This window comes from Vicia villosa, linkage group LG7 (assembly GCF_029867415.1).
Source record: "Vicia villosa cultivar HV-30 ecotype Madison, WI linkage group LG7, Vvil1.0, whole genome shotgun sequence".
Classification (NCBI taxonomy): Eukaryota; Viridiplantae; Streptophyta; class Magnoliopsida; order Fabales; family Fabaceae; genus Vicia; species Vicia villosa.
In genome coordinates this window covers 92320700-92339178 of record NC_081186.1, presented here as the reverse complement: position 1 = coordinate 92339178, position 18479 = coordinate 92320700, and the positions used below count along the sequence as shown (strand labels likewise).

The 18479-nt window shown below is 31.2% G+C and overlaps 1 protein-coding gene across 1 annotated transcript; it reads right to left on the bottom strand.

Annotated features, from left to right (window-relative positions):
- Positions 1–8193: 8193 nt before the first annotated feature.
- Positions 8194–9492, bottom strand: LOC131619696 (xyloglucan endotransglucosylase protein 1-like). Its single transcript, XM_058890766.1, has 3 exons — positions 9364–9492; positions 8744–8937; positions 8194–8605 (listed from the first exon to the last, which is right to left on the bottom strand). Exons 1-3 carry the CDS (start codon positions 9490–9492, stop codon positions 8194–8196), a joined length of 735 nt encoding a protein of 244 aa, XP_058746749.1.
- Between the last annotated feature and the right edge of the window lie 8987 nt (positions 9493–18479).

The window sequence follows — 18479 nt, the reverse complement described above, 5'->3', positions numbered from 1 at the left end:
TATCTACTATTGACTAAGTGGAACTATTTATCATTTTTTTCCTCTCATGGCAATGCTTTTCCATAAAACCATTTCGAAGCCCCCTTCGTTAATCGATCCCAAAAAAAACTCGAAAATCCTAAAAAAGTGATCCTTAGTTGACGCAGTTAACAATGTCTATAGCATTCCTCTAAATCAACTCCATATGTCTTGTGTGAAGGGGGATAAACTTGCGATTTCGATTATGGAGAAGAAATACCCTTTTTGGTCTAGAAGCCTGCTAAGTGCTAACATAACCTTTATGGTATGGTTATATGGTCTAAGGGATCTTCTCCTCCCACTTTTGCTAACTTGCAACTCAAGTTAGGATGAGAAACCACCAGTATAGGCACACATATGCATAAACTTTGTTTCAAATAAGCTTTCTTTCAAAAGGTGTTTTGTCAATATGTAAGGGTTCTTGTTGATTTGGAGCTTACCAAAGAGCTTAGATACAAAATCCTAGTGGAAAAGGTTGATTTTGCTTTTTCGTGGAACTTATGTATGAAAAAACTTCCCGATTTCTACAACTATTGCAGCTACATTGGGTATTCAATTGATACTTGTATGAGAATGAATGGTGTTAGGAATGACAATGATAATCCTAGCCAACATGTCGGTATTAAAAATTTCTATTAACATATTAAGGATAAATTGAAGGAGGCTTGTAATGTGGCAGTAAATATTAATGCAAATATTGCTAGCAATTTGAACACTCACTTTGGACTCACTTTGGGGAAACAAGTGGTGTGGTGAAGGGTGTGCTTTCTCCTTATAAGCCTGCTTATCCCGTTGATCTGATTTTTGAATATTTAGATAGCTCAAACAAGTTTGGATCATGCTCTGAATTTTGAATAAGTTTTTTGGAGAGACAAAGCTAGAGTTCAATGGAGCTGGATGAGAACAGATATCCTAGGTTCTTTCATAAATATGCCAAATTAAAAAACAAAACAAAGATTATCTCATACTTGAAGATAGACAATGATGTCATCACATACCATAATGCTATTGAAGCTCACATTATTGATCACTTTAAAAGTTTATTTAACAAATCTTGTGTTTTGCAAGATAATGGCTTCATTGATGAAACTATATCAAAGTTTATTTTTGGAGTTTCTAAAATATGCCCTCAAAACACTAACTAACAAGACTCTTAACTTAATATTGGATAGTTTAGTTGGTTTAAGTTATGAATTTAAGGACTTTAACAATTGAGATTTAAACTATGGTGAAGAAAAAAAACTAATTTAACAACTAATTATTAATATTTTTTGTTTTAAAATTATTAAATTAGAAGTCAACATGAGTGTTGAATTTATATAAATTGTAGAAGTATGTTTCAAAATCTAAAATGATTTAGTAATTTTCTTTCATAATTCCACACACGTCAAAAGTTTTTGACGTGGTTGATATTATTATATTTCACAATAAATGGTGTTTACCGTGGGACAAAGAGGTTAAGTTTATAAGTAATAATTATAAGTTCAAAATGGGACATCAATAAGTTTTCTAGGAACAACACTTTTAGATTGTGGAAAGTGAAGATGCAAATAATATTAACTCCACAAAAGTGTGCAGAAGCATTGAAGGTGAGGCATTGAAGCCTACAAGTATAACACAAGCAAAGAAGACTGAGATGGTGGATAAAGTCAGAAATGCTATTATCTTGTGCCTTGGAGACAAAGAATACAACTTTGATGTGGGTCAAACTTGAATCGTTGTATATGAACAGGCCCTTTGCTCATAGGTTGTGTTTGAAACAACTCTACTCACTCCTAAGAGAACAGATCCATTTAGGGGAAACTGACAGAATTTTATAAGATCATTGAAGAATAGGAGAATATTAAGGTGAATATTGATGATGAAGACAAAACTCTACTCTTCTAAAGCTAACTACCCAGATTCTTTGAACATTTCATAGATGCCATTCTTTGTGGTAAAAAATGTAATATCACCTTGGATGAAGTCTATACGAGTTTGAGGTCTAAGGAACTTTCAATGATGAAATATTTGAAGGTTAATGATAGTGGTAAAGATATAAGTGTCTCAAGAAGAGAGATTCAAAGTAGAGGAAAGTCCAAATTCAGGGGTTTTGATAAGTTAAGTTTAGAGTATTTTTTTGTCCAAGAATTGCTTACTTCAATAAGGATTATTCTGTGATGGGGAAAGAGACATTATGTTCAAATTTGTTTGAAATTATTGGTGCATTAGTGGTGATGAGTTTGGAGACTGAAAAAATAGTTGGTTCATGGAATCAAGTAGCTATTATCATATGTACCCAAAGAAATAATACTTTATGACTATAGAGCTGAAAAAATTGGTCGAGTCGTTTGACTTAGTGAAAAAAGGATTGCAAAGGAATGATAATGGTATGGTTAGACTTAAAATGTTAAATAATTATGAATTCCTTCTACGCAATGTGAGGTATGTTCCTGAGTTCAGGAACAATTTATTGTCCTTAAGCATGTGTGATGATCTAGGCTATTGCAATATATTTGAATTTGGGTTATTGAACAATCGTGCATGGTGCATGATTTGTGGCTAAATGATCTAAAATGTGTGCGTTGTATATTTTAGATGGTGCCACTATTATTGGTCATGCATCATTAACTATTATATACTTTCATGACTAGAACACGCTATGAAATTTGAGATGTGGACATGTTAGTGAAATAAGAACTGGAAAAGGCTTGTAGATTGTCTTAGAACAAATTAATGAGTTTTACGAGAAATAATGTATAAAGAGGCATAAAATATTTGTTGACATGTTGCTATGAGATGGATTGCCAAAGAGTTTTTGGGGGGTACAACTAGTGATAAAATAGTTTACCTAATCGGAAGATGTCCATTCATAGGAATAGACTTTAAGATACCTTCAAAGGTTTGGAGTAGGAAACCTGTAGACTACTATAATTTAAAGGTATCCAGAGTAATGATTGTGAAGTTTGTCTTCATTGATTATCTAAAAATATGAAAGATTACAAATTATTGAAGGTAGAATCTGAAGGATTAAAATTCATCATAAACATTTATGCAACTTTTTGTGAGACCCCATAAGGGGATGAAGAGTAAAGACCCAAAGATTAAAGAATCATAAACTATAATGGAGAATACTCAATGTGAGTTAGAGATTCTTGCTAGGGAGATTAGAGATGAGAAATAAGTTAAGGCTCTTGATTCTAGTTCTAGTGAGTGAAAATCTACAATCGCTGAAAATTTTCATTTTACTCATGATAAGGCCAGAATGAAAATTGTACCACCTCATGGATACAATTGCGTCGACCTTATTCATTATACTTTGAATGCAATATAAGAGTTCTAATACGCATAATCAAAGGCCTTCAGGGAGGAATTTAAAATCAAGGGGATTTAAAATGGGTTAAGGCGTTAAATGGGGAAAGGAACCAGTTAATGAAGAATCATACTTGTGGGCATGAGAGACCATGTAAGAAGAAACATGTGGTTGGATGCAAATCTATGAAAGTGACAAGATCAAGGTTCAAGCATTGATTGGAACTTATCAACATATGAGACCATTTGATTCGTACTTTAAGGATTTTGGAATTATTTTGAAGTACATCATGTTGGGAATTACTTTATGAAATGGTGTATTTGAAAGAAGAAATTGGACACTGAAAGACATGGTAAAAATCATGATTGGTGAGCGTTATTCCATAATACTTATGGGGTGAAGACTTAAAAATAACCAATTACACTCTAAACAAAGTCCCTAGTAAATATGTTCCTAAGACTCCTTTTGATCTTTGGATAAGTAGAAAGCCCAAACTTAGCCATCTTCGAGTGCAGGCTTTTCTAACAGAGGTGAATATTTGTAATACCTTTCAAAATAAGTTGAACCCTAAGACTATTCTTTGATTTTCTGTTGGATATCTATATTGTGTTAAAGGTTACCAATTTTAATGTTTTGGAGGAGGTTCAATAGTTCTGGAGTATGTAAATGAAATATTCTCAAAGCTTGATATAGTTGATCCCACAATTACATCAAATGAAACTAGCACACTTTTACCAAAAATTATTAGTTTTCCCTACCAATTGATTTGACAATTATACATATTCAGTCTAAAAATGTTAATACTCCTCAAAAGGATTGTGAGATTGATTCTCCAATTACAAATGAAGTACCATAACCTAACCGAAGTTATTCTTTTGAGAAGATTTACTAGACATAGGAAGCCTATTATTAGGGATGATTTATATCCTTTCTCAATGATGATACATTTAGTATAAGATACCATTTTTTATCGATGACTTACTCTCAATCTGAATAGTGGAGGCATGATATTAATTAAGAAATACAATTCATGTAAGCGAGTTATGTTTGGGAGCTTGTTGAGATACCTAACAATTGAAGGGAAATTGGTTGGCAATGGGTCTTCAAGACAAAGAAAGAAGCTAATGGCAACATTTAAATATTTAAGACTGGAGCAGTAGCAAGTTATTTCACGCAGAAAAATGGTATTGACTTTATTGAAACTTTTTCACTAATATCCAATGTTTTAAAAACCGGATTGACCCGACTGGTTGAAACGGTTCAACCTTGAACCGTTGTCTAATCCGGTTCGGTTTGGATAAATAAACAGTTAGGTCTATAAAATTGGGATAAAGTTGCTTCAAGCGCAAAAAACCAAAATAATCGTAAAATCGAAAAATTACTTCATTTTATTTCTTTGTTTAAATCTAAAAAATTAATTATAGCAAACATTTAAAACTATAGAGATGGAAAATAAAGAATAAAATTAAAAGACAAAAGACAATGTAAATGTAATAGAAAGAGAAGAAATAATGTAATGTTTGTGGACACGGGATAACTGATGTTGGTCTTTAGGGTCTGTTTGGTAAGACCTGAAAGAAAGCTTTTAACTTTTAACTTTTAGCTTTTTTACTAGCTTTTAGCTTTTTTTTCAAAAGCTATTTGAAGTAGCTTTTGAGCTTGTAGCTTTTAACTTGTGACTATTTTTTCCATTTATAACCTTATTATTTTAACAAAATATTATTATCCTTATTAATTAAAATGATCATTTATGTCATTTTATATCTATCTGCTAATGAAACAACTAATTTACCATACACTTATGTTAGCTTATCAGCTATCAGTCACCAGCTATAAGCTACCAGCTAGTTTTACCAAACAGAGCCTTAAGGAGATGTGAAAAAATATACTGATGAAGAACTTATGGCTTTGAGTTAAGAAATTAGGATAAATATATACATATTGGTCTTTAACTAATTTTATCATTTGTTATTGGATCTTACATTGCACTTCTTATTTTGTAAGCTTGTTTATTAGTATCGTATTTATTTGAGAATTTTATTTTACAAATTATGATATTAGTTAATTTTATTAGGATATTTATTTATTTATTTATTTAGTTTAAATTCAATATACGGTTCAACCACAGTTGAACCGATTGAACCATGACCCGCATGTTTTAACGGTTCTTTCTTCGGTTCGGTTTTTAAAACATTGCTAATTTCTAAGAACTGTTTTAGGATCTTCATGGCTTATATGGCTCATTATAATTTGGAATTACATCAAATGAATGTAAAAATATCGATTTATGGCGTGAAACAAGCTTTTACACAATGATGCTTGTAATTTGATGACTCGGTTTCATCTTAGAGTTCCACAAGGAAAAGGGACATCATTGAGGGTTGTTACACCTCAAGGAGGAAATTAAAAGACTAATACAGGAGGGGCACCTTGAGAAATATGTAAAGGGAATCTCCTCCGATTTGTCAGATAAATCTAGCTTGCGGGGGCAAGACGACGCTGGTAGAAGGGCCAGAAAGACAAGCTTGGTAATAAAGCCACCAGAAGAATTCCACAAACGTGAGGAAACATCTCCCCCAATCTCTAAGGTGACTAAAGGTTAAATATTCGAGATATATTTCCCATGAAGACGTCATTATAGCTACCATTTGTTTTTCTTTAATATTGTTTATTTATTTTTATTTTTATGGGCGAGTATTGTATTACTTCCAATTGTAAAGAACAAGTTACTTTATGGGTGCATTTTTTTCCCCTTTTTGTGCTTTCTACAAAAGGATATGGTTTTTTATGAGTCACCTCAATTTTATTTATGTTAAAGTCCGCATGTTTGGCTATCTATTTCTTTTCCAAAAACTTAAGAATGCAAGAGAAAATTATCCCATGAACATATTAGTTGCTGGATCCTTAAGTGGGGTCCTTTCTGCCGAATGAGGCGATCAATTGCTTGAGCCTTAAGTGGGATCCTTGGTGCCCAATGAGGAAATCAATTGATGGATATTTAAGTGGGATCCTTCCCCCCCAATAATGTGATCAACTATTGGATCCTTAAGTGGAATCATTGTCGCCCAATGAGGAGATCAATGGTTGGATCCTTAAGTGGGATCCTTGCCACCCAATGAGGCGATCAATTGTTGGATCCTTAAGTGAGATCCTTTCCTCCCAACGAGGAAATCAATAATTGGATCCTTAAGTGGGACCATTATTTCCTAATGAGGCGATCAATTATTGGATCCTTAAGTGGGATTCTTTCCTGTCAAAGAAGCAATCAATGGCTGGATCCTTAAATAGTATCCTTGCCGCCCAATAAGGCTATCAATTACTGGATCCTTATATAGGATACTTAATGTTGAATGAGGCGATCAATTGTTGGATCCTTAAGTGGGATGTTTGCTTCCTATTAAGGCGATCAATTGATGGATCCTTAAGTGAGATCATTGCCGCCTAATGAGGCGATCAATTGTTGGATCCTTAAGTGAGATCATTGTCGCCCAATGAGGAAATCAATAATTGGATCCTTAAGTGGGACCATTATTTCCCAATGAGGCGTTTAATTGTTGGATCCTTAAGTGGGATCCTTGTTTCCCAATTAGGTGATCAATTAATGGATCCTTAAGTGAGATCATTGTCTCCCCATGAGGTTATAATTTTAGAGTTCTAAATAGGGGTATTGATGGAAAATGGAAATATTATAAAGTGACGTGCTTGAAAAGGGAGTTGAGGGATTGATGTGGGTGGGTCCCATAAATAATTAGGGAGGGAATGAGGTGTAGTGGTAGTTGGGCTTCTATGTTTTCCAATGTAGCACTAAAATTAGGGTAAGTAGCATTATTGAAGAGTGTAGCTATGTGGATATGGAAGAGATTGGCATGAATAAATATAGTGGTAGTGGGTGAAACAATAGGTGTAATAATATGTACATAGCCAGGTAAATAGAGATATGGAAGATATACCTAAAGGTGAAGCTTTTGTGTGAGCAATGGTGGATTATTTCACTCCACTTTGAGCCATCCGTTTGGTTAGTAGAATAATAACAGATTCATGTCTAGAATATAGAATATACTATTGATTATCTATCTAGTGTGGATATTCCCAAATTGTTGTTTCAAATTCTGACTAACGGCTTGAAATCTGTTATCCATTTGATGATGAGTATGGTTGATTATATTTTCAATATGTTCATGAGCCGCTTTAATGGCATCATGCATGTCCTTAGAATATGGATTTGTAGGTTTGGGAGGCATTGAGTCAAGGAATAAGAGTACTAATGATAAATTAATGCTAAGGCTAAAATTTATATATAGGTTGCAAAAATATAAAATAAAACAAACTTTCAAAATTTTATTTGAATAACACAACTTGAACGTTACAATATAAGTAGGTAGGATTTACTAATCAAACTGAACCATAGACTACTTTAGAAAATAACATTAAATACTAAATTAGAACAAATTACTATTTGCATCCCCTTTAGTAGGAATACAAGTATTTTAATTAGTAATATTTTTCTCTTTCTCTAATGGGCTAAGTCTATTAATAGTACTAGTTGAATTAAATGTGTATAAACTATTGATTTATTGTTCGATATCTAGTAACATCTTTTTTTTTAATATTTATGTATTAATATAAAAAGTTATTGATATTTATTATTCAACACCCAATCATAAAACTTTTGTGATATTTAATCATATTTTAATAAATATATAAAATTTAAATTATTTATTAAAAAATTATATTGATTTTACTAGTACCCATTTTTTGTATGGATACCAATAATTCTCCAATAAACAAATCATACAATTTGACTATCTAAAACAAAACAAAAATTACTTAACAGTATATATATGTAGTTACAAGATGCACCATATAACTGCATGCAATTATCTTTATTCAAAATCTTCATCTTGGAGACCTTTGCGATTATTTGTCTTACGACATTCATAAGGAAGACCACGAGCATAGCGTCTAAAATCACGACAATAATCATAAACATTCCATTTAGCATGAATCTCTTTACGCTTCATCTTTGTTTCACTATTTAGACCGTTATTTTTTCCACCATTAAAACCATAACAATCATTAGATGAACTTGGAATACATGCATTTGCATTGAAGTTTCTAAAACTTGCTATGAATGGAGCCTTTGACCAATCAATCTTAACTTGTCCCCATCTTGTTGCCCATGAGTCTCCATTCCATAATGTTGTGTACAATCTCATTGGTTGTCTTGTTGGGAATGCAACACCAATATTTTGTCTATTATGCATTACTCTTATTGGTATGTTATCCACCAATATTCTGCAAACACATGACGAAAACATGATATAAATATATTGAATGTAATCACATGTGCCAGTATCAGATACTAATACGTGTCAGACACAAACAAATCTTTGGTCATAGAAATGTTGGTGCTACAAAATGATGAAAACTTACATTATGCGTTGAGGATTCCAATCAATAGAATAAGTGTGAAAGTCTTGCGTGGGATCAAACCAAAGATAGTATTGCATCTCATGACCTCCATTACTATTGGCATATAAATTGGTTGAGAGAATATATGGATCACCAGATAAGTTTCCCAAAAATTCTATATCAATCTCATCATGGTGTGGTCCTTGAGAACTTAGCTGCATATATATATAAATATGAAATTAAATAATCATACAATAAGTAAAATATGCTCTAATTTTGAAATGTGACAGTGTGTGTGCAAGAATAATAGTTTTAGATTGTAGTCTCCAATCATAACTGTGATCACAATATAAAGATTTAGGTCATTTGCAGTCACAAATCACACACATTCATCCAATCAAGATATTAGAGATTGGTTGATCAAGATGAAATATTCTAAATTTCAAGTTCAATATTTTTATATTTGATAAATTATAATTCATTGTTTTCTGTGTGGTCTAATCTTGATATAATAATTAATGTGTCAAATGTGTGAATGCATGAAATTTATGGCCACATCTAGTCAAAATTTGTGTTATATTATTTTAGAGGTTTTTATAACCATAATTTAACACTATTATAAACATGAATAAAATGCATACATAATATGCAGTGACAGTGCCTGCAGAGTTCCCTGGCACAAGTTTAATTTGCATGTCAAATCTTCCAAACAAATATTCATTCTTTGATCCAATACCAGAGCCTGAATATTTGTCCATTTCAAGTGTCATACTATTGCCACCATTTTGTATATTAGCCCTTTTATCTCCAAAAATAATATTAAAATCATTGTTAAAATTTCCACCAAATGCAATTGTGCTAAGGTTTAAACATAAACAAAACAAGAGAAAAATAAAGTTATTAACACATGTAAAAGCCATTATTAATGAATGTTTTAGCGTGGGGAGATTAATAGTTTTGAAAAGGGTTATTTATATTGAAGTTTGCATTAAAAAATATTGTTATAATTAGTGTTTAGTTGTGTAATGTGGTTGTGACATGTCACAATTAAAGTTGAAAATTACAACTCAACCTTGTTCAAGAACCAAAACTGTTTTTTAATAGCAAAAAGTTAGCAAGTTGGAGACAAGTCACAAGCCCAATATAGGTCAATTGACTATACTTTTGAAATAGAAATATCATTGAAAGAGTTCTTGTTTATGTGCATATGACAATATCTAATGAGAAATTTTTTCTTATGTGAGAGTTAAAGGGTCTCTTTTTAGCCTTTGGATTATAATGATTGGTTAAGATTATAATATATTAATAAATGAGTCATGTGCTTATGTTTCAAGTTTATTAAAGAAGTTGTTGATTTTTTTTATTGAATCTTTCTTCTCTCTCCATTCATCTTCTCTCACTAAGTTATTATTTTTTTTCTTCTGAATCTCTCTTCTCTCACTCTTTCTCAAAACTTTCTATCGCCACTAATGATATCAAGTTGCCATTGATAAGAGTCCTATAAAACTCACCAAAATTGTATATTAAAACATGATTGTAAGTTCTTTAAAATACTAAATTGTACGATATATCAATGATTTTATGATATTTGCAGTCGCGCTTGCCGATTTTTCGATTATGGTTAATGCCATTGATGTCCGATCCATAAGTTGAGCTTAGAGGATTCTAAAAATTTGAGTTATGATAAAAAAATACTTGAAATTAAAGATCACGGTTAATATCGTTGATGTCCGATGCCGGTGTTATGATTTTCTAAAGTAGTTCTAATTAGTTCTATGGGAAATATCGCAATTTAAATTACATTGCAATTGCGGTCTGGTCGATGATTGTTCATAGCATAAATTATTAACTCATTTTGTGAAGAGATAAATGATTGTTCATCGTAGAAATTAAAGATTGTCTGTAAAGGAGATTCTTTTGTTGCAGGTAGTAATGCAAATCTATATTCTTTTAAAAAAAAGCATGGTTAAGGAAATAATCTTTAAAAAAAAATTGGCAAATGACATCCAAAATTCTACTAAGCTAAGGTTCTTGTTCAAGTAATTTTCAAAGAATAAATTTTCCATCTCTGATCTAGAGGTTGTTCTCAAAATTCCCACCATAAATATATTTTTAAAATACGATGGTATCCACATAGTTCTAATATCAAACATTTGAGAAAGTCAACCATTCTCCTCTAATTTAAAATCATTAATAATACTCTTCCATCTTGACTCAAATTCTTTAGGAGTCTCTGAATTCCAAACACATGACATAAGACGATTACTAAAATCAATGTTGACATTTAAGGAAATGCCTATCTTTTCTGAATCTTTTTTAAAATTATGCCTCATGCAAAATCTATGTGAAGAACCATTAAATACCTTCACTATTGCAATCTTCATAGTTGGGTGTTGATCTATTATGATCACAGTAGGTTTGTGCCCTCCCATTGCTTTAAAAAATGACTCAAACAACCACACAAATGAATATACTTTTTCATCGGCTAAGAGTGTAACTCCAAAGGTTACACTTTGACGACGATGATTTACACTTGTAAATGGTGCAAAAATCATACAATACTTATGTCGTGTCAAATGAAATCACATTTCCAAATAAAGAGTAATTTTTTCCGACTATTACCATTAACCCAAAATACATATTTCAGCCTACCTTCATCATCAACTGCATAGCCATAGAAGAATGAATAATTTATCTCGTGTTTTCTCCTAAAATTATCAATAAATATTTGTGCATCTGAGTGTTTGATCGATTATTTCAAATCTCTTGAATAGTTTTGAAAATCTCTTTGTGTGCATCATATATTTTCATAACCCCCAACTTGCTCTTTCAATAACTGATAAACTTTGAAAGTTCTCACATTAGTTGTGTTACAAGAAAACAATAGTTTCTTGTGAGCATTGTTAACACTCTTTGTTGATCTTAGGAGTTGTTTCTTTCTAGGTGTGACTAATCCATGTGTATGACCTTCATAAAATTATGCAACTTCGTATCTACCATATATTGTCCTCCTAAAAGCAAATTTTTGCATTGCATTCTTCACTTGTCAATTTTCTTTTTCTCACTTTAGGCAAACTATTTTCACTAATAATCAATTTATGTAAGGTTACTGATTTTTCTACTTTAAAACCTTTTTTTGAGCATAAAATATATTTCTATTTCACACCATTTTTATCCTTCGTTTGAGATGAATTACGTATGCTAAATCCAATAGAGTGTGCATAAATTTTATGAAATTTATCTCCTTCTTAAGAATTAAAATATCTTACCGGTTATAGGTTTGAATTCATATTCGCCCATAGGAATCCATTCTTCTCACATGTTTTTTTTTCATCTTCTAAACTTTTGAATACCGATGCTAAATCAACTCTATCGTTACTCATTTTCATACAAAGATTCCTATAATATATAAAAAAATACATATAAATAAAATCAACAAACAAACAAATAAATAAAGATAACAACAAAAAATTCAAATTAATTTGAATATATTTAACTCTACATATTTATATTTCAAAATAATAGATACTAAATATTTTTTGAATATATACATTTAACATATAGGAAACTATTTATATATTAAAAGTAGTATATATTGCAAGTTTAAAAGTAGTATATATTTTAAAAGTAGTATATCAGAAGAATTTTTTTTTCTAATAACCAAGTTTAATAAAAAATCAAATAATTAATATTTCAAAAAATCACCCCACTAATTATGTTTAGGTGTGGTTTCAATGTAGGCGCCGTCCCACATGACGTCTTCTATTTTTTAAAATTTTTTTCCACTTACTTGCAGATTTATCTGCGGATTTGGTGTTACATGCGGATTTACCTTCGAATCTACATGCAGATTTACCTGCAAACTAATAATTAAATATTTTCGTAGGTAAATTGAAAAAAAAATTAAAAAAAGGAGACACCATGTTGTATGACGCCTACGTGAAAAACACCCCAAACATGGTTAATGGGTGATTTTTTTGAAATATTAATTTGTTTGATATTTAAAAAAAAAACTTGGTTATTAACAAAAATCTTCAAAATATCACTCACGTGGAAATAGTTATGCAAACAGTAGAATATAACTAACATGAAAATATTAAAGCAAATAGTAGATGGAGAGAAAGAGAAAACAGACTTTTCGAAATTGTTAAAGATTGTAACAAAATGAAAAATAGTGTAGTAGGTACTAGGCAAAGAGATTTAGCAGGTAGTAGGCAAAGAGGTGCAATGCTTTAGTAAGGAAGAGTAAAAGTTGAGGTTATCAATAAAATATTTCAAGACTTTTAGTAGGGGAAGAATGGTGCCTCCTTTTCTATTAAATTTTTTTCAATCACCTACGAATTTACCTGTAGAAATGTAAATTGTTTGGTTTGTAGGTAAATCCGTAGGTAGATTCGCAGGTAAATATGCAGGTAACACCAAATCTGCATGTTACTAAAAAAATAAGAGGTGTCGTGTGGGATGTCGCCTACGTGAAAAATGCCACCAAACATGGTTAGTGGGTTAATTTTTTTGAAATATTAGTTTGTTTGGTATTTTTTTAAAAACTTGATTATTAAAAAAAAAACTTCTTAGTAGGGAAGAGAAAAGGTTTTATTAAAAGAAAACACACTTAAAAATTAAAATCACGTGATAACTTAAAACATTATTTAATTATAATCATAAATTTTGATCGAATGATATATATATATATATATATATATATATATATATATTGTTCTTGTAAAACACATTTGGATACCTCCTAAAAACATATTCGATGAGGTCGCAACTGTATAGGTTAAACTGAAAGCTGAAAGATGACTGAGTTTTTTTAGGGATTTGAGCAGCACGATAATTGTATGCGTGAACTCAAAATGGAAACATGTCTTGCTTATCCCTCAATTGGGAGCCCTATTTATACCTCTTGAATAATGAACCACAATATTAATGAAATGACCCTTGGAGTCCCTTAGTAATGGCAACTATTGTAACCTCTACCGCCCTCCATTTATGAAGTGTAATGTCTTGTAACAACCCAAGCGCCCCCATATCCGTAACCGTCATATCCGACTATAATAAGCGGTTTCCGAGGTGGGAAATAGAAGTCCCATCCGACTTGAAAGGCTTCCCGAATAGTAGAAGTGCCCCGAGTAGAGAAGATATCCCCGGCCTACTCAGGGGTATGTCCCAAACCGATTTCTATGCCATAGCCGCTTATACTCGCACCGATCTCCCATGTCGGCCCAAACATTTTTGGTGTGTGTGTGTGTGTGTGTATATATATATATATATATATATATATATATATATCATATATCATTTTTACTTATTGATTTGTTTTTATTTTAAAACATGACCCTATTTTTTTACTTCTTAAAATCTCCACGCTTCAATTTTATTTTATTTTAAAATTATTTTTAAAATACTTTTTTCGATTGATCTATTTTAAGTTTTAATGTGTTATGGTCTTACTTCTCATTCAAGTGTCAGTTTTACTGATGTGATAAAAGAGTGTATATCATTACTATATTTTTAATTTTTCGAATAATATAACATCATAAAAGATATTTTGAAAATTCATGTAAGCTATCCTTTAATATAAATTTTTAGTTCCCCCATATTAGGGGGTTTTGGTGTTATGAATAAAAGTAAACCCTCTAAAACCCTCTCAATCAAAATCATTCAATTCTTTCCACCCAATCCTTCTACTTTTTCAAAGCCCTCTCCTCCCTTCCCCTAAAAATTCTCAAACATAGCCTTAGTAGTTGTGCATGCATTTGATATGTTTAGTGAATATTTATTGGGATTTAAAGTAATAGTTTACACTGATCATGCTAAATTAAGATATTTTTTCTAAATATAAATCAAAGCAAATATTTTTAAGATGGATCCTTCTACTTCAATAGTTTGATTTGAAATTAAAGACAATAAGGGATGTGAGAACACATAGGTTGTCCATTTGTCCATATTAAGCCCCATGAAAGAAACCGGAGAGGAAAATCCCCTAAAGGATGATTTCAATGATGAACATATTCTAGAAATAAAAAGTGAGCCATAGTTTTGTGACTATAAAACTTATCTATTAGGTGGCACCATCCTTCCATATTTCAACCCTCACCAATGAAAGAAATTTTTAAATGATTATAGATTCAATGTATGCAATGATACATTCCTATATAAGATGGACGGATAATTTAAACAAAGGATATATACTTGATAAGGAATATAGGATGATATTGAAACATTTTTATGGTTCTGAATATGTGGGTCATTTTAGTGGAGATCGCACAACATCTAAAGTACTACAATCAGAGTTATACTGGTCATCCCTATTCCAAGATGCATTTTATCATGTAAAGGAATGTGAATGTTGTCAACATACAAGAAATATTTCTAAGAAGAATGAGATGCCTCAAACCCTTATTTTAGACTTAATACTTTTTATATGTGGAAATGGACTTCATGGGACACTTTCCTCATTCATTTAAAAAGAACTACATCTTAGTAGTAGTAGACTACGTATCAATAAGGGTAGAAGCATTAACATTTCCAACTAATGATGCAAATGTAGTTCTAAATTTACTCAAAAATAATATCGTCTATCGATAGGGGTACCTAGAGCCCTAGTGGGTGATGAAGAAATTCATTATCTTAATTAGAAGATGGAAAGTCTGCTAAGAAAGTACAATGTTAATCATAGAGTATCAACATCCTATCATCCTAAAACAAGTAGGTTATTGGAAGTCTCTAATAGACTGATAAGACAATTCTTGGAGAAGATAGTGAATGCCTTAGGGAAGGGTTGATTGATCAAGATAGATGATGCATCATAGGCATACTACACATCCTTTAAATCTCATATATGTATTTTTACTTACCAAATTATCTATGGTAAAAAACTTTTCATTTACCCCTTGAATTAGAGAACAAAGTTGTGCAGGCTTCCAAGTTCCTCAATTCTGATATATCTAAAGCAGGAAAATCAAGACTTATTCAAATCCATAAGTTAGAATAATTTTGAAACCTTGCGATTTGAATCACATGACTTTTATAGTGCCCCTCTCTAATATGAACGTAACGTAATACTCTTTTACAAATATATCTCTTAAATGTTGGATAACACTTCTTTTTATTCCTTGGTGCAACTAGTTTATTTCTAACCATTGAGCGGCACATTGGAAGTTGAGATATCAGCATTGTAGTGATTATAGCGCAGCACAATCAGGCGTATTTCTATAAATATAAGTTATTTTCTCCATTTATCTTTGTTCATTATCTTTTCCACTCTCATATTCTTAACCCAAGTAACATAAACCTTAAGCCATTCTTTTTCATCTATTTTTTAACCTCACTATACCTCTACCTCTACTTCGCAAGTAAAGGAAAATCGTCAGGTTCTCAAGTGAGAAAGAGAATTTCCATGATCTTTTTGTTAGTGAATATTCTTTAGCATATTGGAAAAAAATTATATCATGCAATGTTAATGTATAAAGAGCATCTTAATATAATAATCTGGATAAGTATCTAGAAATCAAAGCTAATTTGGAGTCTAGGGATTAATAGTATTTAAATGGCATCTTGGCATACCCTTTCTACCAGTCCATAGGGCTTAAGTTCATTATGAATGCACAAGGAACTATTTCACGTCACATCTCTTATGCTCGAGAAAATCTGGTTGACTACAGTGTTATAACAATAAATAATCTTCTTTACCTTATAGCACATCTAGTATGAGGGATTCACAAGAGGCAAAATTTGGATTCAACTCCCAATCAAGAGGAGTGTGAGATCATGGTTGTCAAACTTGCAGGTAGACTCGTAAACTCGTACGGGTTTACGAGTCTAGGAAGAAAAAATGAGTATACTCGCGATCAGAATCTTTTTTGATAGACTCAAGTAGACTCGGATAGACCCACTCAAACTCGTATAAACTCGCAAGTCTATGGTGAGTTTACGAGTCTATAAATTTCTCTTAATTTTATTTTTCTAATCCCAACAAAAGGCCTAAATTCCCCCAAAAATTATTTTATTTAATAAAAACCTTTTTTTTACTTGTACGAGAATTAGAAAGTCTCTCTCCTAGTCTTTTGTTTCATCAAAGTTTCTTTCTCACTTCATTGACATTGTGGTCGTGTTTGTTATTTCTTTCTATTTTTTCTCATTCGTTTTCGTAATTCAATCCTTCATTGTGTAAGTATTTTCTAGTATGTTTCACTTGGATGCTTCCTTGTATGTTCTTTTGTGTAAAAGTGATGCGTAATTTTTCAATCAGGTCTACTAATCTCGATCCCCATGTATCAATTTTCACATGACAAAATGGTTTAGAAGATTTATGATTTATGGTTGAAAATATTTTAGTCTGTTTTGAAATATTGCATTACTCACATGAAAACTTTATACAAGTTTTACTAATTAAATAATTATTAATGATAATTATAAGGAACCTACGTACAAGTGTTGTAAGGAAAATTCAGGTTAGTGGACGAACTTGATGATAGAGACATAAAAACACCTCAATTCAGAATCTGTTTTGACATAAGGCTAGAATAGTTTGAGTATGTGGCATAATTTTAAATTGTGGTCGCGAGAGTGGTTACGATTGTAGATATTGCGATTGCTTTGGAGCTTTAAAGCAACTCAATATACTGATGAAGGTGATGATGATGATATTTGTGGTGATGATTTAACTGTTTGAAGCCATTAGCATATTTTTTTTATGATTTTTTTTTGCTTTATGTAGTAGCCACCAGCCAATTAAGAAGAAGTTAGTACTTCGTTTGGCCCAGCTTTTTATCTACTTTTCTTCTCCTTATAAGGAGATGGAGGGCCAAACACATTTTTCATAAAGCTCTTATGAAAAAAGTAGCTTTTTTTTAAAGACAAAAAAATGAATTAAAGGAGCTTGTAAAAAAGGCGTTGAAACCAACTTTTTCGGAGCTTAAAACACGTGGTCGCGGTTCGAATCCCAACGAAAGCACTTTTCTTTAAAAAAATGCACTAATGTAGTAGACGAAAAATTTTCAGTTTTTTCTATGGTTCATAACATCTAGAGTTATGTTTTATTTATTCTTTTCTCTTCTTGTGTTTACATCATCATTTTTGTAGATACTAGTATTGTCCAACTTTTTATTCGTTTTATATATCATATCTTGTTTTATTGTATAATGATTTTCAATAATATTATGATTTTCTTCTACTATACGCTAACTTATAGATGTTAATATAACAATTAAATAATACGCGTTACATATATATATATATATATATATATATATATATATATATATATATATACACACACACACGCGCGCGGAACAACTTTTAAATTAAAAATAACTTTTTTTCATAACCAAACAACTTTAACTTTATTTTAAAAGCTCTTATTTTTAACTTTAACTTTAAAGTAACTTTTAAGACTTAAAAAAGTTGGGCCAAACGAGCTCAGTCTTTAACTATATATTTTGTTATTTTGTTTGTTTCATTATCAATTTCTTTGGTTAAGAAATTTGTTATGGAGTATGATATTTAAAATTTGATGTATTGGTGTTCTATTATATATATTTGTGTCATATATGAAGCATTTACATGTTTAAAAATATATGTGTGTGCCATATATATGTCACTTACAGGTTTTTGAAAGTCATTTTTAATTTTTCTATAGACTCGTACGAGTTTGTGAATCGAGTCTACGGACCCTTTACGAGTCTGAGTAGACTCGCGAGTTTAACAATCTCGTGTGATATGATTTTGCAAGAAATTTCCCAAGAGAAAACAT